The following is a 25446-nucleotide window of genomic DNA, read 5'->3' on the forward strand; positions in this document are numbered from 1 at the left end:
TATATATATATATATATATATATATATATTTACAAGTGTAATAAATAAGTATTTCTTTATATATATAAATATATGTTTTATATACAAATTTGACATGATTATATATGCACCCTTATTTTTTATATATAAATTTACATAATTATGTATAAAAATGGACATATTTTAAAAGAATGAATGAGTGAGTGAACGAGTAACTGGCTGTTGCCGTAAAACGATATGATTGATTGCATTGATTACTAATTGATAGAATACTAACAATAAGCATAAAGGATCAAGAAAGAGAGAGAGAGAGAGAGAGAGAGAGAGAGCTCTCTTTTTTTACTTTTTCAAAAAAATAGTGACATTCAATGCAAACGATTAATTATACATATATTTCTTTACGACACATACAACCCGGGAAAAAATTTTTTATATATAATTATATTAAAATAATGTATAATTTTTATACATATATAATCGCAAAATTATATGCATAATTATACAATTATTTTATATAATTATATATAAAAATTTTCCTCGGCTGTACGTGTCGTAAAGAGATATACAATTCACCGTTTGCATTGAATGTCTCTATTTTCGGGAAAGAAAAAAAAGCTCGCTCTCCTCTCTCTCTCTCTCTCTCTCTCTCTCTCTGTCTCTCTCTTTTTGTTTTATAGATTGCATACAATTTATCTTACATTTACAGTAAAAGTAATTTTATAACAATTTACAGGTATATGCGAACAAATAAAATTCGTTAGAATCACAATGTCTATCAAATATATATTTCAGTAAAATCATTACTTGAATTACTTCGATGTATGAAAAATAAGATTTAGTTTTTATAAATTATAAATGCATATACTTATTATCTATAAAAATCATGTGAATATTATTGTATTATACAAATATAATTAAATAAAATTGTATGTCATTATATATTTCATGTGTTTGATAATATAAATAACACAAAATTTTTTCTGTTTTATATATAGTTTTTTATAGAAAAAAATTGATGTATTATTTATATTATCAAACATAAAATATATAATGGCATACATTGGCTACACTAATTCAGAGGTTATCTTTTTCCTTCCAATGTCGAACAAAAAAGACAACCTCTGAACTAATGTGGCCAGTGTAGCCAAAACGAACAGACCTTATAAAAAACAGAAAGAGAGAGAGCGAAAGAAAGAGAGAGAGAGAGAGAAACACGTTGCAGCTCCATCTATCACGATATCACGCAACTAATCTACTGCTCTGTTTTATTCCGCAGCCTCGATTTGCACACACACATATGCGTGAAATGTTTTTTTATATATAACTTTTTTATTAGACTTGCAATCTCACTTTTAATTGCTTACTAATATTTCTTCATATAATCCTTACCGCGCATACTATATTTCATGCACAGACAAACTGCAAAACTTTTTTTATTAAATAAGTATTATTACGAACTGACACAAAGCAGCCGATAACAAAACTGTAATTTTTGATTTTTATATGATTTATATATGCAAACATAGCTAGCGCGGTCCGTTTTTATAAGTACTTTAATCGTGGAAAAGGATTTATTGATCAGTATAGTCAATAAAAAGTTATATGAAAAAAATAAATATTCTCGCATTCGGTCGGTAAAAACATCATTTAGGATCCCCTTAAGCCGCGCAATATTTTAAAATAAAATTTTATCTGACATCTTTTCAACAATAAGCATTCTTTCTAATTTACAACGATGTATTATTTTTTATCGACACGAGTCAGAATGCTCGCCTGTACAAATATTTACGTGTTCTTTTTTTTTATTACCCTACGGTATCGTCAGCCCCTACCTGCCATCGATCTTCGGTTGACCGCATGACACTTTTCTTGGTCAAACTGTTTTTACCCCACCTCGTCCAATATCGACCATTTGATTCGACGAGCTATCCTTGCCATACGTATACCCGAACCCCCATATACCCCGTACTCTACGCAACTTAAATGCCTCATCTAATCCTTAGACTAGTAAGATCTCGTTTAGTTCAACATACTAGGACCCTGCTCGGAAACGCGAAGATCCCGGATTCAAATCCAGAGGAAATCAGAAAAAATAAAAAAATTCTCATCCCCACCTTTTGGGGCCAGTCGCCATTTTTTTTCCCCCAACACCCGCACTCGGAAAAACCAGACGCTGGTGGTGGGGGAAAAATAAGCCACGGCGCCAGAGGGGCCGGTGGTGGGGGTTTGTTTTGACGGGCCATACCTGCCACTATACTATTATTATGTATATAATTTTTATTTGTCGAATTTCTGTTAAGTACAAGTTCAGTTATTTACATAATAGAAATACGGCGAATTAAAATTATGTGCATAATAGAAATTCGGAAATTACAGTTATGTATATAATTGAAATTCAACTAATTAAAATTTGTACACTCGCGGAGCAAAAACTTGTTTGGTGCGCGCGAAGCGCGCGCTTGTGTTATCTAGTAATAAAAATAAATAATGATAATACCAAATAAAATCACAAAATTAATATACAAAATAAAAACTAAATAAACAATGCGCAAATAAGAGCGGTAAAGTCCATATTCCTGTCAATTGTGGGACAAAGAATTATGATATATAAATATTAGAGTAGATTGTATAAAACGGACGGCAATAAAATATATTAACAAATCGCAAATATTAACGGTTGTTATGTCGCAATTATAAAACATTTTAATTATGAAATAAAAAATTATAAATCACTAATATTATAAAAAACGCACGAAAGCAATTGTAAATAAGAGGTCAAATAATTGGTCACTAGACAATAAGTTTACGTGATCAATTATTAACAAAAAATTCGTCGTTTATAAGCAAAAAATATGTAGCCGAATTGCTTATCTAGTCAACTATTTTTTGATAAAAAATTATATGTTTCCAAGATTTGGTAACTGAATGGATGGATACAATTATGCTGTGGGAATTTTTAGATATTAATGATCTTAATAAGTTAGGAAACGAAGCAATTAAAAAGATAAAATTACTAGAAATTATGTACATAATAGAAATTTGTGAATTCAAGTTATTTACATAATGGAAATTCAAGATATAAAATTACTTACAAAATGTCAAATGAATAAAAAGGTTCGCGTATTGTATAAGAAGTTATGTGTATGATTAGAAGTCAGAAGTGATATCTCAATACGTTGGAATATTTATATTTATCTAATTTTATAAGAACTTTAATTTTTTAATGTTTATAAGTACAAGGTTTTTTAATGTTTACAAGTACAAAATAAATAAATAACATCCTAAGATTTTATTGCTCGTCTTAGTTGGCCTAAATATAATTTTATTTTTAAATAATTATTTAACATTAAATTAAGTAAAAATCATAAAATGAAATAAAAACATATTTACTGTACAACCATATATTATATTTTTGAAATATTTATATATTTTTTATAAATCACAATATTTTAAAATATTAAAAAAGTAAAACTCTTCTCTCGATCCTACTGGCAAATATTATATATTAAATCACAACGTTTCGAGCCTTCTTTGAGTCCTTATCAAGTGATTTGTGAAAATAAAAATAAAATTATAATTTTAAGATGTCAAGAACGAATATAGTGTCGGTTTGACAACACGTCAAGAGAAGAAATACAGTACAAAGATTAATACAATAAAAAAAATTACTTCACTTAACAATATTACAAAATAATAAAAAGAAGCGAAACATACTTGTGAAAATAAAAATAAAATTATTATTTTAAGATGTCAAGAACAAACATAGTGTCGGTTTGCCAACACGTTAAGACTCTTAGACGAGTTATGAGAGACTGTCTCTTATAACTTGTCTAAGAGTCTTGACGTGTTGGCAAACCAATACTATGTTTGTTCTTGACATCTTAAAATAATAATTTTATTTTTATTTTCACAAGTATGTTTCGCTTCTTTTTATTATTTTGTAATATTGTTAAGTGAAGTAATTTTTTTTATTGTATTAATCTCTGTACTGTATTTCTTCTCTATGTATATCTAGATCACTTGATAAGGACTCACCCAGAAAACATTTTGATATTCAATGAATATACATTGCATATATATCAGTGGATATCACATATTCTATAGACATACAATGATACACAAATGACATACACTGGATGTCATAGGTATGTACAAATGCAACGCGCTGTATGTACACTGTATGTCCATGTAATATACATGTGTATATTTGCTGCATATTCTATGTATATGTACATACAGAGAAGTACATATATATAGCAGATACCTTCCTTCATATACAATAAATATTTATTGGACATCTCATGTATGTGTATTCCATATACGTCTGTGAATATGACTTATTCTATGTATATACAGTGATGTATAAACAATGTACATTGGATATCCTATTTGTATATAAATTTAATGTTCTGTTTATACATTGTATATCCATACAATATATATGCATATAGATAGGTACATTCCATGTACATTCGTGGAAAGTATATGACAGATAATTTACATATACACTAAATATTTTTTTCATATCCAATGTATATAAATTGCATCTATATACATCTATAGATGATATTCTATGTATATAAATGATATTCTATGTATATACAGTGATTTACAAATGAGGCACATTGTATGGATATATATACGTGCATTATATATGTACATATTAAAGACATCCAATGTACATCGTTTGTAGATCACTATACATACATAGAATATGCCATACACGAATATACACCGTACATAAATTTAATTACTAAAATATCTTGTATTGTATTTACAGATGTAGGTACTTGCAATAAAAACAATATACGTATTTACGAATATATATATATATATATTTATATATTTTTAATATATATTACATCTATATAACATATTATATTAAAGTATATTATAATTATGTGAATTTAGTCCATTAAAACAAAGTTATAACTTCCTCTATGTACCTTGTACCTATAAAATTTATGGCTAATTATAATTTTACTATTTCTTTATTAAGATTTTAATATGATCTTTAATATAAAAAAATGTATGTGTATAGTGGACGTAAAGAAATAATGTTACGCACCGTTAAACATCTAACACATTTTATTTAGTCTTGAAGTCATCGATACTCAAGTCGATACTCAACATTGAATGTAAAGTAAAATATAATTATATATTTATTATATATATAATTATATTTTACCTCACATTCAATGTTGAGTACCAATTTGAGTATCGATGACTTTAAGACTAAATAAAATGTGTTAGATGTTTAATGTTGCATAACATTATTTCTTTACTTCCACTATACACATACATTTTTCTATCACATCTTTTTCTTGCAATTTAATCAAATTTTATATTTCAGAGTATCTGTTATGTATACAGTGGAAGCAGAGGAATAAACAGACTTTACATAACATTAAACATCTAACACATCATTGTGTTCGGGAAAGTCGACATTTCACATTGGCACTCAATATTGAAGATAAGGTAAGATATAATTTCCAATTATCTGTTATGCATATAGTGGAAGTAAAGAAATAATATTACACCACGTTTAACATCTAACACATTTCATTTTGTCTGGAAGTCATCGATACTCAAATTGATACTCAACATTGAATGTAAAGTAAAATATAATTATATGTTTGTTATATATATAATTATATTTTATCTTACATTCAATGCTGAATACCAACTTGAGTATCGATGACTTAAAGACTAAATAAAATGTGTTAGATGTTTAACGGTGCGTAACATTATTTCTTTACGTCCACTATACACATACATTGTTTATACTATATCAAGATGACAAATTTTCTAATATTAAAATAATAAAAGCTTAATTGTATATTTTATAACTTTTTCTATTGTTGAGCGACTTTAGTGAATTTAGTTTTTCTACAATTTAATTTTTCTACAATATAAATTATTTATTTATTATAACTTATTTCTAATGATTAAGGCTTTTTATGAAAAATGTTATTCTTTTAAAATTATATTTAATTTACAAACAACATTCATTTTTATTTTTTAGATGACTGAGTTGCAACAATTAGGAGGGAACAATGGATATGAATTTATTAGAAGATATCTATGATGATAGTTTATCTATGATATTAACAAATGAGATTGCGGATAAATATAGTTTTTTTGGACGAAAGAAGAAAAAAGCGTTTTGTAACCTTAATATTTGCAAAGTTTTAATAAGTGAGTATTACATTCTAGAAAAGTTTATCTAAAAATTTCAAACAAAAATATAAAAAAAAATGTAAATGTTTCCTATTTTTTTAAATTGCATAAATTAAATAATTTTGTTTCATTTTATGTTAAATAGGTGCCTCTAAAATAGGAGGATATTGTCAAACAACTAAAGAAGCAGAAAAACATATTTAAGGATGGTTGAGAAGAGCTGCTGAAAGAGGAAAACTGAGACAATAAATTTAAAATACATCTTATATTCTGTATTTGCAAAGGATGATGAGACAAGAGATGATAATGATGATGATACGAAATCTCGTCGGATAGTAACATCCAGATCACCATACAGCACTACCACAATACAAAGTGCCTAAGCAATATGCAGCTGTTGTAATAGGAAGAGGTGGTTCAGTGATCAAAAACATACAAGATAAAAGTGGCACACATATTAATATGAGTAAAGATGATATAGAATCTCCGTATCGTCTCTGTGTTATACAAGGAAAAGAAATGGAAGACATTCGTTTAGCAGAGTCAATGATCAAAAATATAAAGGAAATCAGCCTATCATTGAGATCTATGAATTGTTAGTGCCATTCGAACCTTGTGGAATAATCTTAAGAAAAAGTGCAAATACTCTCTCTCTTCTCTCTCTCTCTATGCGAGAGAGAGAGAGAGAGAGAGAGAAGAAGAAGAAGACTAAGAAAGAAAGAAAGAAAGAGAAGAGAAAAGAGGGGAGGAGGGAAGAGAGAAGAGAGAGAAGAGAAGAGAGCAGAGAAAAAGAAAGAAGAGAGGAGAGAAGAGGGAAGGGAGGAGAAGAGAGAGAGAGAAGAGAAGCGAAGAGAAGAGAAGGGAGCAGAGAAGAGAAGAGAGAGAAGTGATACGAGATAGAAGAGACCCACTCCTCTACCTCCCTCCCACCTACCTTTCCCTCTTCTCGTTTCCTCTGCCTTTTCCTCTTCCTCCCTTCCTCTGCCTTTCCCTCTCCCTTTCCCTTTTCCTCTCTCTCCTTTTCCCTCCTTTTCTTTCTCTTCCCTTCCCATCCCTTTCCTATCCCTTTTCCCTTCCTTCCTTTCCCTCTCTGTTCCTCTTCCTCTTCTTCGTCCTTTTCCTTCTCTCCCTCTCCCTCTCTCTTTTCCTCTATCTTTCTCTCCCTCTCTCCTCTCTCCCTTTCTCTCTCTTTCTTCCCTTCTCTTTTTCTTTCTTTCTAATACGAAATATTGCATTATTTTTTGAGAACATAATATATCATATAAAAATGTTATAATTATTTTTGTTCATTGACTGAATGTTATAGGAGCACACAAACGATTTCTTTCTTTCTAGTACAAAATGTTTTGTTATACTTTATTACTTTTTGTGTGAGATGAACAATAATCATATTATTTTTTCACTATAAATACTTTTAAAGAAAGTAATATATCATAAAATGTATAAGTACTTTTAAAGAAAGTAATATATCATATATAATTATTTTTGTTAATTATGATTAAGTGTTAGACCGGTTCTACAATAGGTAATTTATGCCCTAAACTTTAAGAAATTGATTACAGTCAAGTATGAATGGAATACTTGACTGTGATTAGTCAGTTTCTTAAAGCTTAGAGTATAAATTACCTATTGTAGACCTTATAAAAAAACAAGATTCCTCTCTTTCCAGTACAAAATGTTTGTCATGTACATTACTTTTTGAAAGAAACAAAATTCGTTTTCTTTTTTCCGCAATAAATATTATTTTATTTATAATTTAAAAATGTTAAAACAATATTAAAATTATATGAGACATGATAAAAATATATAATAAATAATAAAATTTAATATATATTTAAAAGAATATTAAATTTGTTCTTTTTCTTAAAGTTTAATTTTAATGCTACATTAGGAATTTAATTTGTTAGCAATTACAATATTTGTATATATATTTTATACTATATTAATAAGTTGCTAACAAGTTAACTCCAATTTGCGTTAAAAATAAACAATATTTTACCTACACCTACCTAGAGCACAATATATCCAAAAGATGTTCAGAGGACATCCAGAGGATGTTTGAATGTCCTTTGGATGTCCTCTGAACGTCTTTTGAATATATGTGCTGTTAAACCTACTATAAAAAATTTAAATAATGTTCGAAACAGGTCCAATTTTAGTCCGTTTGGTATATAAAATGGACATTTTTTAATTGTCCAAATCAGTAACACTGGACATATTTAAAATGTCTTAAAAATGTCTGAGGCTGTAATCTGGATGTTTTAAATATGTACGAAACGTCCAATATATATATATTTAGTACGTTTTTAAAACGTTATTGTGCTGTCTGGGAATATATTAAAATTAAACTTTGAAATATTTTAAACAAGAAATTAAACATTATTTCTTTGATCACAGTATTCCATAAATAAGAAACTTAAAAAATATAAGTACGTTAAATTACAATTTATTAAGAAGCTTGTTTTAAAAAGTACTTTATCTATTTGAAAAAATAAACAGATCAAAATGTTTGTATAATATTAATACTATTAATAATTAATACATAAAATATCCTGTAAAAAAATTGAAACAATTTTGTGTTTAAGACAAAATTGTTTCAATTTTTTCTACTGCGTACGTTTCATCTACTGATCCCTCATTACAGCTATATTGAATTATGATGTCAGAAGCAAGAAATAACATGAAGTTTCTTTTTTATATAATATATATCGCAAAAATAAGTTTTTGAATGTAATTATTGTGTTTGATAATATGAATTAGTAAAATCCGTCAAACTCCCTATTTGTTAATAAATATGCGTATAACTCATTGTTTGCATATGTCCTACATTTTCAGTAAACGTGGACATGATTGAGCAAGATTATTTACAGCTACTTGCAGATTTACGAAGTAAAAAAAGTATTCGACGGATTTTATTAATTCATATTATTGCTCGAATAATCTTATTTATTTCGATATAATTTGCAAGAACAGCTTCATATAATTTCTTGCTTCTGACGTCATATTTTATAATATGGTTTAATTAAGCCTTAACTAATATTTTATAAATAAATCAAATGGCTACAAAAATTTTATGTGTATTAGAATATTAGTATTAGATTTAGCATTTTTTATAAACTTTAATTTGAAGTACCTATATATAAAACAAAAAATTTTGCGTTACCAATTAAAAAAACAAAAATTATATGTATGGATATATATGGAAACAGTAATTGTATAAAAATCAAAATTAATATTTATAATATAGAAAAAGTAACGCGTTTTCAGAAACAAAAAATACGATAATTTTTAGCATATTCTATTTATAATCTATAGCCCAAATAGCAACATACATTATTTTGATGTCAAATGATCTTATTCTAACGTCAAATGAGGTCATTTTGACATCAAATTACGCGATTCCCTACCTGGGAATACTACTAATATTTTATTATATATAAAATCTATGTAATATTATATATATTATATATCAATATAATATTTAAGCAATCTGTTCCAAAACTTGCCTAATCTATTTTGACATTAAATTTTATGAGTGGAAAAGAATTAGTAACATCTCTTTATTAATAAACTTTGGTAAATTTTCTGTAAAATTGCATTTAAACGAAAATATAATTATAGACATGATTATATAAGATTTTTCATGAAGCGCAATCTGAATAAAATGCATGTTTAATTAATTTTTATATAGAAAAATGTATGAGACAAGTTTTTGAACGGAATACTTTCATTATTGTGCACAACGGATAGCGGGAAAGGACGGTCGGAAGCGAGACGATAGATAGGCACTACACTCGACACACGCGTATCGTTAACCAAAAATATATTTCAACTACTAACAAAATTTACAATTGTTTTACCGCACAGAAATTACCAAAAGATAGCCGAGTCGTATGTATTAGAAATGAATGCAATAAACGAGAGAAAAACCGGGTCGAAAATAAATTACTGACTGTTCCGCAAGCAACGGTAATTAGACGAGAAAACCGAAAAAGACAAGCGATCTTTTTCGGAAAGTAGAAGCACACTCTATTCGCGACGAGCAATCGGAAAGAGCCCCGCGGTCGCGAGAGAGGAGGCTTATATAGGCCTTGTAATTCTAGAATATTCGAGTACATTTGCTATCGTTCTATTGTGATATTAAGGGCGAAGGAACGTTTACTGTAATTATTTACTTGTTTTTCTCTCCTCTCGCGCGACAGCGGTGTTTACAATTTAGAATGTTGTAAGCGCTTATTTTCGAAGGCGCGGAGTATCCGTATACTCTTGCGGCCGAGCGCTATTTTAAATATAATTTAAAATACGCATGTTAAACCACGATATTAATTAATAAATTATATGCATGCTGCATGAGGCCTGATCGAGATGCATGAATATTTTAACGCTTTCTTGTCCGCGGGTTATTACCGTTCGAATCTCGAACAATTATAAAAACCCATAAAAGCTTACACTATATAAAAATGCTTAAAATTAAAAGCTACAAATTAAACTGAAAAATATAGTTTTGTTTTCTTTATAATATTCTTTATATTCATAAAAAATCATTAACACTATTTAAATTGTCTTTATTGGAAATGGTGAACAAACGTCATTTTGATTTAAAACATTCTTAAGAGTTGCAAATATAATTGAATTTAATTACAAATTAAAATGTAATTTTTAATTACATGAAACTAATTTAACAATTACAGTTTAAAAATTTTTTTAATAATTTCAAATTTTGCTTATAAGTGTAATAGTGGGAAAGAAACGTATTGACCTCTAAATGGTAGAACTATTAATTTCCTATTAATGTCATTAATGGACCACATTTCAAGTAAATTATTATTTTTTTTTATATACTGTATGTCAAACAAAGATGAATTACATGGCTTAGAGTAAAAATCATTTTGTAAACTGTAGCTATAACCTAACAGAACTGTTGAACTTTTATGGCTAACAAAATTTTTTATTTCATATATATATTTTATAAATTAAACTTTGGCTTGTATACAATTAAAATATGTGATATAATAAAAGGCCAACTTAACGAGCTTATAAGATATTAATTCAAAAATTTTTATTATTAATTTACGTCATAATATACAAAAGATAAGATAAACGTTTCGACTGTACGACAGTCTTTTTCAATATCATGCTAATATGTCAAAAAATTAATTTAGTCATATCGACCTTATTATAAATACAACATTTATGAGATTATCATATGACGAACGCAGTACAAAATTCATGTTTGTTGGCTTGAGTTAGAGCGTCAGATTTATGTATGTCATGCTGTTATATTATGTGACGACACTGTGAACCAATTAATATATCCGCTCAAATATTACATTTTAGATTTTTAATAAATAGTATTAACTTACTTTTTTGTCACAAACATAACACTTTTTTAAAAAATTATTTCTTTTTGAATAACATAATCACAATGTGTACTTTTTAAAAACAATTCGATATCTGTATCTCGCAATGTTGGCGCGCTGTATATATACCCAATTTTTAAGATGACGTAGACAATTTTTTTAAAATATCAAAATAAGAACCGTCAAGACGCTCGGTGTCCTTTTTTAGGTTGATACTGTTGTTTTCTTCTTTAATATGTATCATTTCTGATATCAACCTTTTATAATAATTCTTTTCATAATCTAGAATTTTTGTGTCGTTCCAATTGAAATTGTGTGTAAATTTTACAATATGATCAGAAACCACCGAGTGCCTTGCAGAATCTAATCTAATATTATTTTTATGTTCATTTACTCTTGTACCTAATTGTCTTTTCGTTTGTCCTACATATGTAGCATCACAATTATTACACGATATCTTATATATGACCCCCGAATTATTTTGGAGCTTATCTCTGTCTTTTTGCGTTTTTATGACTCTGTTTAATTTCTTTAGACATCTGTATCCTACTGTTATATTTGATTTCTTTAATTCTGATGCTACTAGTTCCGAGATTCTTTCAATATATGGTATCGCTATGAATTTTTTATTTCTGTCGTTATTTATGATTTCGTTATTTATATCTTTAGTACTTTCTTTGTTTAATCTATTAACAATAAGGAACTTCAATCTATTATTGATTTCTGAGAAAATGAGATCAAGAGGATAACTATTGCTCAATAAAATCTCTATGATTAATGTTAAATTTTTACTATGAAAACGGGGATGTGATAATAATATTGACCGGTCTACTAAATTATATATTACACTTTTTTTGTGGCATATAGGATGATTTGAATGATATGAGAGTGTTCTACCCGAAAATGTTTTTTTCTGAAACCAATCTATATATATTATGTTATTTATAATTTGGAGTGAGATATCTAAAAAACTTATGCTACGGTTATCCTCTCTTTCTATTGTGAATTTTAATCTATCGTGACAATCATTAAATTTTTCTACTAAATATGTGACTTGATCTTCCGGCAAGCAAACCAAGATATCATCGACGTAGCGATAGTAAAACCTTATATTTACATTTATAGTTTCAAGAATCCTAGTTTCTACATCTTGCATGACAATATCCGCAATAATTGGAGATAAAGGCGATCCCATAGGAGTTCCATGTATTCGTTTATAGATCGTATCGTTGAATGTGAAGTACGTTGAAGTCAAAATGAATTTAATTACATTAACAAACTCATTTTTATCTATTGATGTGTGGTTTTCAATGTAATGCCATCTATTATTTATGCTGTCCATTGCAAGGTCCAAAGGAACATTTGTGAACAACGATATCACATCCAAAGATACGATTGTTTCATTATTATTTAATTTAAGATCAGACAATGCGTTGCACAATTCAAAACTATTATTAACATGACTTTTTCCTTTGGGTAAACTTGTCACTAAAATGTTATGTAAATATGCAGCTAAATGATGTAGTGCTGTACTGACCGACGATATTATTACCCTGAATGGAATGTTTTCCTTGTGAATTTTGGGCAAGCCATATGCTTTAGGAAGCACTGAATCACTGGAACTTAAACAATAATAGTCTTTTTTGTGATCCATTCATTTTTTAACCATTGTTTTAAATTTTTATTAAGGTCTTTTTCTATTTTTATTATTGGATTGTTTTTGCTTGTCATATAATTATCTTTGTCATTTAATAATTCTTCAACTTTGTCTATATAAAATTCTTTGGTCATCGCTACGGTCGTGTTTCCCTTGTCTGCTCTTGTGAAAATGATGCTAGGATTTTGTTTACAAAATGTCATAGTTTTTTTATACATAAAAGTAAGTTTGTTATTTATTATGTCTGTCCTAGTATTGTTATTTAAATAACATTTAAATTTAATTAAATAATGATATCGTTGTTCACAAATGTTCCTTTGGACCTTGCAATGGACAGCATAAATAATAGATGGCATTACATTGAAAACCACACATCAATAGATAAAAATGAGTTTGTTAATGTAATTAAATTCATTTTGACTTCAACGTACTTCACATTCAACGATACGATCTATAAACAAATACATGGAACTCCTATGGGATCGCCTTTATCTCCAATTATTGCGGATATTGTCATGCAAGATGTAGAAACTAGGATTCTTGAAACTATAAATGTAAATATAAGGTTTTACTATCGCTACGTCGATGATATCTTGGTTTGCTTGCCGGAAGATCAAGTCACATATTTAGTAGAAAAATTTAATGATTGTCCCGATAGATTAAAATTCACAATAGAAAGAGAGGATAACCGTAGCATAAGTTTTTTAGATATCTCACTCAAAATTATAAATAACATAATATATATAGATTGGTTTCAGAAAAAAACATTTTCGGGTAGAACACTCTCATATCATTCAAATCATCCTATATGCCACAAAAAAAGTGTAATATATAATTTAGTAGACCGGTCAATATTATTATCACATCCCCGTTTTCATAGTAAAAATTTAACATTAATCATAAAGATTTTATTGAGCAATAGTTATCTTCTTGATCTCATTTTCTCAGAAATCAATAATAGATTGAAGTTCCTTATTGTTAATAGATTAAACAAAGAAAGTACTAAAGATATAAATAACGAAATCATAAATAACGACAGAAATAAAAAATTCATAGCGATACCATATATTGAAAGAATCTCGGAACTAGTAGCATCAGAATTAAAGAAATCAAATATAACAGTAGGATACAGATGTCTAAAGAAATTAAACAGAGTCATAAAAACGCAAAAAGACAAAGATAAGCTCCAAAATAATTCGGGGGTCATATATAAGATATCGTGTAATAATTGTGATGCTACATATGTAGGACAAACGAAAAGACAATTAGGTACAAGAGTAAATGAACATAAAAATAATATTAGATTAGATTCTGCAAGGCACTCGGTGGTTTCTGATCATATTGTAAAATTTACACACAATTTCAATTGGAACGACACAAAAATCCTAGATTATGAAAAGAATTATTATAAAAGGTTGATATCAGAAATGATACATATTAAAGAAGAAAACAACAGTATCAACCTAAAAAAGGACACCGAGCGTCTTGACGGTTCTTATTTTGATATTTTAAAAAAATTGTCTACGTCATCTTAAAAATTGGGTATATATACAGCGCGCCAACATTGCGAGATACAGATATCGAATTGTTTTTAAAAAGTACACATTGTGATTATGTTATTCAAAAAGAAATAATTTTTTAAAAAAGTGTTATGTTTGTGACAAAAAAGTAAGTTAATACTATTTATTAAAAATCTAAAATGTAATATTTGAGCGGATATATTAATTGGTTCACAGTGTCGTCACATAATATAACAGCATGACATACATAAATCTGACGCTCTAACTCAAGCCAACAAACATGAATTTTGTACTGCGTTCGTCATATGATAATCTCATAAATGTTGTATTTATAATAAGGTCGATATGACTAAATTAATTTTTTGACATATTAGCATGATATTGAAAAAGACTGTCGTACAGTCGAAACGTTTATCTTATCTTTTGTATATTATGACGTAAATTAATAATAAAAATTTTTGAATTAATATCTTATAAGCTCGTTAAGTTGGCCTTTTATTATATCACATATTTTTTATTTCAATTATTGTTTTATTTTTCAATTCTACAAATCGGTCAGCAGTTCTATTAATATTTAAACAATATTCGGCAGTTTTAAGTTTTTTGTACTGAGGAGGATTACAAGTATTTATTAAAGGGCCATCAGAATGTTCCATTAACAATTCTGTAGACAAATTATCATCAGTATTCTTAGTAGGTCTTAAAATATTATTCTCTTCAACGATTCGACGAACAACTTGTTGTAAGGGTTGGGAAGATTTACGAACCATTTTTTTTAATTTTTGCATAAAATTTTCAAATGGAAATGCACTAAAACTGTCTAGCGAACCAAATAATTTTACACAATCAGTTAAGTACAAAAAATTATGTATATTATGAGAAATGAAATCTGGACCATAAATTTGAATAGAATTAGTAATAAAATGCTTCATGAGCTCGTGAGCGTAAGAAATAAAATGTTCATATTTTGAATAATAATTACTAATTAAGATAGTGCTTGCTAAGCTAAGGGTAATAAAATTATTGTAAACTTTAGGAGACAGTACTTGTTTTAAGACTATTGGACCTGTATATAGTAAAAAGAGTCTAAATTCAGTAGCCTTATATCGCTTGCATTCTACTATAGATCGAGTCTTTCGTGAAAATTCACAAGGAATATATTTTCTTAGTTTAAGAAACAAATTAGTAATATCATTAACATCCTTTGCACGTAATTTGTGAGGAGGTCTACCGAATATCCACCCATAGCATCTATTGCATAGCAGTCTCTTAGTTCCGCCTAACAAAAGATTGTGCATATAGTCCAAGGGCACATTATCAATAAAATTAAAGTTTGGAATGTTAATGAAAAGAGTTTCACCAACGTGATGTTCTGGATAAAGTTTATTTCTAAAAGAATCATTAGTTCTTTTTACAAGATTTTCCGTTTCAACGAAACAAATAATATTGTTAATCATTTCTCCTTCTTGATTGCACTTTGTGCAGGAAAAGTAGCCTGAATGACTTTTAAGTGATAGTACAAATGATTTTGCAAGTGTATCACAGATTAACATTTCAATTTTAAATTTGCATATAACGGTCTTGATTAATATGCCATTTGTTGTTAACTTTGCACATTCATTAACAAAATTAAGTAAAAAATCATTGGAATTTGGTTTATCATGTCCATGATAAAGAGCTACTAAGAAAACTTTATTTTTAAGGGCTTCGATTGATTTGACGGAACACAAAATGGGCCAAAATAAACTTGCAGAACTTTTACTCAAAGGTAGCCCATCAATATTAACTGCAAGAGAAAACTCTGTGCTGGACGTTACATTTATATTAAGAGCAATGCATAAAGAATTTAATGTTTCAGCTATCCCAAAATAGTGAAATAAACCCAATCCCATTTTTGTACCATATGCTTTGTTAGGCGTTTTTAAAAGAGTGCGAGGGTCTGCTGGTATATTATTGGTGCAATAAGAATTAGGATCTTCGCGCAAAATAGTAAGCAACTCTCTCAATGCAGATAAACTAATGTTGTTTTCTACAGTCCATTTAGCAAGTTTGCAAGATAACTGCTCACTATTTTCAACATGATCTGAACATAAACTTGTTTTTCTAATTATGCTATCAGAACTATGGGTGGGTTGTTCGTCGAACGTCAAATTATCAATGTCTACATAACTCGAACCAATGTTCTCGGTATCAGAATTATAAGTAACTTTATTATTTGAGTAGCTGTACCGATTGGTTTCATCATTTTTATTTTCAACCGTTAAATTTGGAACATAAAATTGATAAGTACTGTTAATAATTGCTACTGATTGCTTTACTTTTTCTTTAATATATCTACACCGTTTTTCTCTGAAACTCTTTTTTTCATTGATTTTAATTCGAAATATTGAACATATATATACTATAAAATACTATAAGCTTTAATAACCTCAATTACTATAAATGATAACTAATTCCCTGCATTCGTTTAATACTAAATTTATTATCCAAACTAAAAACAACTATATTTTTCAGTTCAATGTTTCATAATAGATTTAATATTAATTACTAAAAATTAAAAATATGTTTATAAATTTTATATGTAATAACAATACATATAAAAATAGTAATGCTTAGTCAAGACTAGACTATCAGTCTGTTCAAAAGAAAATAAAATTTACGTACGTTGAAAGCACATTTTATGAATGTAAATGACTACGTATCTTCGTCGTCCTGAGTATTAGCAGGTGGGTTAGGTTGAACTTGGTTAATCTTTTTTTGTGCATTAAAGTATCGATCCTTACTTCTGACGAGCCAAGCTTTTATGTGATTTATTGCTTCGAGTTCAGTGGCGCTTTGAATTTTTGGATTTTTACGAACGACATCTGAAAATTATAAAAAATTAATCAAATGTATATTTTTATAAAACAAAAATGTTTAATTTATAAGATTATTTATTATTTTTATTTATTAACTTATGACCTTTACCTAAAATGACAGCTGCAATGTTTAAATTTTTGAATGCTTTCTTCTTTTTCGCACCTTCCCAAGAGTATAGCATTCCGACTTCGTTTAATAGAATTCTATACATTATTCTTTTAATCAACTCCTTTACGTTGGATCCTCCTATACGACTCAGCTCTTCAGTCTAAAACAGTGTGCTCAGAATTCGATTTTTGGACCGATATCTGAGGTGATCCCTCCGATCCCTCCACGTTTAAAGCTCGACGGCCGAACCACCGAACTCGCGTATAATCAATGCCGTATATACATAGACTAATTCTAAATATTTCTATACTTCTGTTGTAGCAGCGAGTGAAGCCGAAAGTTGCAAGTCAGATAGTTGATTTCCCCTAGTACTTGCTCATTCTATCATATAGAAAAAATATGATCAATATGATAGAGTAAGAAAGCACTAAAAGCAAATCAACTATCTCATTCGCAAATTCCGGCTTCATTCTGTAGACGTAATGTTTGGTTTATGTCATTAACGTGTCTACATGAAATATGCTAAGATACTTTCTGCCAAATCGTCTTAATAATATTATTAAAAATATATTATTATAATATACATATATATAATGTATATAATAGATTACATATATAAGGTATTTTAAAAATGGAATAATTAATTATTCAGAAATTGATTGAGAATCCAAAAACAAAAAAAAAGAATTGATGAACATAGCTCCGAAAATGTGTTGATTTTGAGATAACGCCATTTTTATGTTCAAATTACTTTATTGCTTTAGAACTTTTTGTCAAAATTAAAAGAGATGATTTCTAAAATTTATAACATAACTAAAAACGTAAAAACTATCAAAATTTGTGAAAGCCACCTCTTCTTTCAATTTTGACAAAAAGTTCTAAAGTAGAGTAATTTGAAATTTTAACATAAAAATGGTGTTATCTCTTAATCTCGAAATCAACACATTTCCGGAGCTATGTTCATATCAATTTTTTTAAATTCTCAATCAATTCCCGAACCAATTCATCACTTCACTTTTAAAATATCTTATTGTATATCTATTATATACATTATCATTATATTTTAAAATATCTTGTAATCTATTATATACATTATCATTATATTTTAAAATATCTTGTAATATATTATATACATTATCATTAGAATTCTGACAAAAAATTATAAAGTAAAGCAATTTGAAATTTCAACATCAAAATATTCTGAAGTTATTAAGGATTAACGTTTACTTTTGAAATATATCTTATATAATACATATTAATAATATAAATTTTATTAATATTTAAATATTTAAGATATAAAAATTTTAATGATGATGCCTACAGATAAAGAGACTAAAGTAGTTTACGAAATTAATTGTAATGATTGCAATGTTATAGTCCGAATGACTATAACTATATTATATTATATTATATTAACATAGTTTTAATAATAAATTAGTAAGTCAGCTATTATATAATCATTTGAGAAACGTTCTCACGCTCTCGCAAAGCGCTTATCGCGAAAAGACGCAAACGCGATGAAACATAAGCGTTACGCCGAAACCCGCGGACCGCAAGCGAAGAATCAACCTGCTTCGCTTGCACCTAGATAAAAAGCGTGTGAATAAAAAGTAGCCAATGAAAGAGCTTCTCTACATCTTCCCCCGAAAGATGTAGAAAAGGGCAGGAGACCACCGCGAACGGAAAGCGAGGCGACGAAGGCAGTCGCTAACGAAAATCCAAAAGGTCGAGTCGCTAATTAGAACCTAACTAGGAGTCGAAGACAAGCCGCAGAATATAACTATCACCTGTAATCTGATTATCGAGAGCGAGCACACCTAACTAATCACCCAGGTGGGATTATACATAATTAATCCAACTCAAGAAATAAGCGAAATAAAAGATTTATTCAAATACACAAGCGAAGTTAATCAAAGTGGAGACGCCCGCCGATCCTAGGATCCTCATCCTTCAGTCGACTGAGACCCCAAAATTTTCCGTGCCTTCCCGGAGGCACAACAGCAACATCGGACAAACAACGACACATCTACTCGTATGTACACGTGTAAAAGAACATTTCAGCAACATCAAAATGCATTCGAGTAATTTATCAGTTATCAGCAAACATAAAATTGAATTTGATCACGATTTTGACTGGACTTCGCCGGTTATTTTGCACAGTGAAAAACACGTAAGAAAAAGAGAAATCACTGAAATGTTTTTTATTAAGAAAAATAATAACGCTATTAACTTACAAAAGGATATCGACAATTTAAGTAATATCTACGACAAAATAATAAAGGTCGTTTAGTCTCTTATAACTCGTCTAAGAGTCTTGACGTGTTGTCAAACCGACACTATATTCGTTCTTGACATCTTAAAATTATAATTTTATTTTAATTTCACAAGTATGTTTCGCTTTTTTTTATTATTTTGTAATATTGTTAAGTAATTTTTTGAAGTAATTTTTTTTTATTGTATTAATCTCTGTACTGTATTTCTTCTCTATATATATGTAGATCACTTGATAAGGACTTAAAAAAGGGTCGAAACGTTGTGATTTAATAAATAATATTTGCCAGTACGGTCGAGAAAAGAGTTTTACTTTTTTCATTAAAATATTTTCATTTTGTATCAAATTACAAATTCTCACAAACTGAATTACTTGTAAGTAATAAATTACTTGGAAACTGAATTACTTAGTTAGTTATTGACTATTGATTTCATATTTTTAATTTTTTTAGAAGTATATACTCGTATTATGTATTTTTAGAGATAGGTAGGGTAGAGCGGGGCTAGTTAAGCAACTTTTTCTTTAAATTCTAATAAAAAATTATCTATTTATAATATGATTATAAATATAGTACTAAATGAGAGATTTGACATTCAGGTTCTTGATTATGCATGAAAAAAATTTTAAATATACATCGAGAACGGAAAAAATAAATTTTAAATAAAGATTGTCAGAGTGACCCAATGTTCCCCACTACCCACTGGGGTAGGTTGAGCCAACGTGCGAGATATGTTGGGCAAGAAGGTGAACAATAGGAAATACTCAAAATGAACGATGAAACATTACTGAACTTTAATAAGATTATACAGGGTGTTCCAAAATTAATAACAAATAAAATTAACAAATTTTTTAATGACAGATTCCTAGGATTATTTGAAGACGATTTTCCCTCGGTGAAAATGTCAAGAGAGGCCATCATTTTTTGCATGTTTTCAATTTTTGCCATCGTGTATCTTCGTAATTAAGCCTTAAATTAAAATTCTATTAAAGTAAACTCTATATGAAATTAATAAAAGAATGTGATTTTGTATGTAACAGAATTTTAATATAGCTATATTAAAAATATATAATTAATTAATTTAGGACTTGCAGTCTGCACATCAGAAAATATATATTAAAAAAATAAATAAAAAAAAAATATATAGTCAGAAAAAAGCTGCAAAATATTAAGATAAAGTTAATAAAAGGAAAAATAAGACAAAGAGAGTGTTTAAAACTAGATAAGTACTTGTTGCGTATTTTCATATTCTTATATAATTAATCAAGCTTACCATATTGCCCCAAGATTACAGCAGGATATGTTTTCCATAATGAACGATCCGGAGTCTGTTGATTTTTTATCTTTTCTTCAATGACATAGCTACTATTACAAGACTCTGGTGGCCAATAACAGGTCGAAGTTTTTTCGCAATACCAGTTTTTTGGTACAGCTTCAACAGTATTTTCCAAATCAAATTTAACTACAAGCCAGGGCATCTTAAACTATTTAGTAAAATTTTTTACATAATGTACAAAACAATGTTACAATGTCTTTCGTTTTTTATCACATCAACCCTCATCCTCTCTCCTCTTAAAATTAATTAAAAAATAATTAACAAATTATTTAGATTATTGTGAAGAAAATATATATTTTATTTAAATTAAAGAAAAATATATATTTTATTTAAATTAACAAGAAAAATTTATAAATTAAATTATAAAAACAATTATTATAAAAAAGAAATTAAAGATTATAATTAACTTTAATAAAAGTTTCTAAACATTCAATTAAAAAAAATTTACTATATTCAATAAATTTTTATTTTCTAAAATATCCAATAAATTAATTAGCAATCTATTAAATATAGCCAATTAATATATATACGTAATCAATTAATAATCATTATACATACATATAATATATTGTATATAAATCAATAATTCAATAATTTTAATAAAAATTTAAATAAAATTAATTTTTTTTATACATTAAACTTTTCATTATACTTTCATAAAATATTTGATTATATAAGGAAATATTTTATGCCAAGATTATTTCGACTAGCTCCAATTTCTAACTATACTTCCAAGAATCGAGAAGTCAATAAATCGAAATCACGGACCCGACAGTTTTCCCAATTATATTCATATTCTACGGTAACGTAACATGCGCAACAAAAGGACAAACGTGAAATTTTCTGCCAATGCGACAACATAAACTAATAAACCGCATCTACATAGGCTGTGTTCAATAATTTACTACCAGAGTAAAAAATCTATAGTTCATCTTATGTATAAACACCGACGCGACACATACACACATAATACGACATAATTTTATATGAGATAAGTACACACACAGGCGAAAATGTACAACACAAACGGACAAAAGACGATAGACGACGACTCGCCTGTGTTTCACGTGGTCCCGTATCTCCGAGAGGCCGAGCACAATCATTTATTTTATACTAGCCGATTCTATACAAACCGATCTTAGTCGCTTATTTCGCTTGAAACCGGTCACTCGAAATAATTTTTAACAGCAATAACGTCACCGAAAATTATCAAATTCACTAATGGCAGCCACGTTGCCGGCATGACTCGAAAACACGAAAATGCAGTAAATAAAGTCCTAGAGCGATTAAAGAGTTTGTTTCACAGAAAAGCAAGTTATCTTACCAGCTTACGATCTCTTCTTTTTTGAAGATTCGGCGTACTTTATTTTTTGAGGGACACTGCACACGTTTTTGGCTCGTACACGAGGAGATCCGTCTCAGGTCACAGCACACGGAGAGAGCGAGGTAGATGATAGATCCTGCTCGATACGCGATCGATAGTAGTGACACCCCACTACATGTGCGACAATTGAGGCACGATGTGCAAGCCAATGACCGATAAGCATATGGCCGTCGCGGTTTAGCGTGCACAGGCAAGTACCACGCTGAGACAAAAGTGTGGCTTTATCTAATTAACGCATTAATCGCCGTTGATTTACTCGCTGAGCTGATTTTGTTTTTTTGTCGCAAATATGCTGATCCGTAATATTTTGATCACCGTAATATTTTGGCCGCTGTTGGGCGCTTTTCATATTTCGGCAGACGATATTCGTAGACGACCCCCAAGAGTTTATGATACAGTCATGGCTCTGCACGCATCAAAGATCAGTGCGCTTAATTTTGATTTGTCCAATACCGGGCAACATCGCCGACAACGATCGACCTCGTTTAATTCTTGACTCTTAACGACAAACTAGTAAATTTTCAAAAATTTTACAAGTTTTATTTTACTAAAAAAATTTTTTTAAATAAGCGTAAAAAATAAAATTCTAAACAAATTTAATTTTAATATAAATATATATATTATATATTTTTTAAATATTATAAAATATAAATTGTAAAGAGTATAAATATAATATTAAAATATATTATGAATAAAAAGTATATATTATTTTAAAAAATATGTATTTTTTATCATTAGTTATTCTTTACATTTTTTATTAAATAATTCAGTAGCCGTTACGCCACCAATAAAAATTACATGTAGGGATAATAAACTTTTCTATAGCTTTATCAGATAAGAAAATAATATTATATTGTTATTTTAAAAAAGGAATAGATTGATTCTACCCTATTACTTTAAAAAAACACTAATAACAACAGTATTTTTATGCATATATATTTATTTGTTGCATGAACATGGATGGAATAATGTATATATTATGTATATTCCAGCTATCATCTCGAATGAATATACATATCACATATATCTATACAATATTCTATGAATATTCATAAATATATATACATCCATGTATGTTGCATGTATGTGCATTCGATCTACATACATAGAATGTACAAGACGTATATGCTGTGTATATTTCAGCTATCATCTCGAATGAATATACATATCACATATATCTATACGATATTCTAAGAATATTCATAAATATATATACATCCATGTATGTTGCATGTATGTGCATTCGATGTACATACATGGATTGTACAAGACGTATGTGTTATGTATATTTCAGCTATCATCTCGAATGAATATACATATCACATATATCTATACGATATTCTATGAATATTCATAAATATATATACATCCATGTATGTTGCATGAATGTGCATTCGATGTGCATACATGAAATGTACAAGACGTATGTGCTACGTATATTCCAGCTATCATCTCGAATGAATATACATATCACATATATCTATACAATATTCTATGTATGTTCTATAAATGTATATCCATTCCTGTATATTCTATGTATGTACATGACAAATACATGATATTATTTTCACATTACAGACACTCTATGTATATACTTAGAATATCTAATGTTTACTGGGCAAGGAAGGGTCGAAACGTTGTGATTTAATAAATAATATTTGCCAGTACGGTCGAGAGAAGAGTTTTACTTTTTTAAATTCTGTCTGGCGATTCTCAAATATCTACGTTTTTATTTTTTTAATAAATAATATTTGCCAGTACGGTCGAGAGAAGAGTTTTACTTTTTTAAATTCTGTCTGGCAATTCTCAAATATCTACGTTTTTATTTTAAAATATATTAATAATTGACTGAAAATTTGTTATAATATAAAGCATGTTGTTAAAATGTAATAGGTACATATTCGCAACATACTCCAGCCACAAGAAGAGCCCGAGTATTAAAAATCCTTTTTAGGGATTAAAGTATATATGTTAATAAAGGCATGGATAATCATCTTTGATTAAAAAATTATAAAATTTTTTAAATTTATCGACAAGCTGCTATCAGATGATATGAATATTTATTTTATATTAAAGTTATACAATTTGCAAGTGCAAAATGAACTCAGGAAGGTAAGGAGGGCATGTGAAAGAATGACAGGAAACGTTTAAAATTGAGTTTAAAGGTTTAGCCTTAGAAAATTATAAAAACTCAAATTTATGTAAAATATATACAATATTGAAGTAAATAACATAAAAAGAACAATAAATAAGTTTCCGGATATTGTACATAAAATTTTTAGTATATATGCCCGCACAAAAAAACTATAAGAATACGAAAAAATTACTGATATAACAATAGTTCTTCAATAATATATATTATTAGTATAACAGTAATTTTTCGTATTCTTATAGTTTCTTTTCGTAATAGTGTATACTATATATATAAAAGCAATAAAAAATAAAAATAAAATTTACAAGTAACATATTGTCGGTAAAATTTTTACTAGACAGAGTCAGTTCTAGCATTATCTTAACCCTCATTACACACATCACAGTAAAATAGGGAGAAAAAATGAAAAAAAACGATAAGACAGAAAGATGATGAAACAGTGAAACGGACAAGAAATGAGACGGAAAATGATGAAATAATAAAATATTAAAATCTCTGAATAAAAATACATTTCTAGCTTGTCAACAATTTTGTCTATGTTCAGGGGCCGCGACATTACCACAATAGCTTATTTTTGGAATTTTAGATTTAGTAAACTTTTGATTAAGTTATTTCAAGAACTAGAGCCGTAATAAAAAATT

General features: G+C 28.3%; 1 protein-coding gene and 1 long non-coding RNA gene across 2 annotated transcripts; one reads left to right on the top strand and one right to left on the bottom strand.

The window, feature by feature from the left end:
* Positions 1 to 5240: 5240 nt before the first annotated feature.
* Positions 5241 to 6744, top strand: LOC114945551 (uncharacterized). The gene is made up of 2 exons (XR_003822425.2): positions 5241 to 5457; positions 6305 to 6744. It is a non-coding gene; the product is annotated as an uncharacterized LOC114945551 (long non-coding RNA).
* A 10646-nt stretch (positions 6745 to 17390) lies between these two features.
* On the bottom strand, positions 17391 to 22708 carry LOC146723783 (uncharacterized). The gene is made up of 5 exons (XM_085481042.1): positions 22594 to 22708; positions 21207 to 21417; positions 19493 to 19521; positions 17664 to 17823; positions 17391 to 17560 (listed from the first exon to the last, which is right to left on the bottom strand). The coding sequence occupies exons 2-5, from the start codon at positions 21409 to 21411 to the stop codon at positions 17391 to 17393; spliced, it is 564 nt and encodes a 187-aa protein (XP_085337168.1). The 5' UTR covers positions 21412 to 21417; positions 22594 to 22708.
* Positions 22709 to 25446: the final 2738 nt, after the last annotated feature.

Source organism: Nylanderia fulva, unplaced genomic scaffold (assembly GCF_048542155.1).
Source record: "Nylanderia fulva isolate GAGA-0341 unplaced genomic scaffold, ASM4854215v1 Scaffold168, whole genome shotgun sequence".
Classification (NCBI taxonomy): domain Eukaryota; kingdom Metazoa; phylum Arthropoda; class Insecta; order Hymenoptera; family Formicidae; genus Nylanderia; species Nylanderia fulva.

Bases quoted from the DNA above. Each gene is read 5' to 3' on its own strand.
- LOC146723783 (XM_085481042.1), bottom strand. From the start codon at position 21,411: ATGCCCTGGCTTGTAGTTAAATTTGATTTGGAAAATACTGTTGAAGCT. The intron at 17,824-19,492 runs GTGATTAGTTAG...ACACTGTTTTAG, and splicing joins TTATGTATAATCCCACCTGG to ACTGAAGAGCTGAGTCGTAT. The intron at 17,561-17,663 runs GTAAAGGTCATA...TATAATTTTCAG, and splicing joins CATTGCAGCTGTCATTTTAG to ATGTCGTTCGTAAAAATCCA.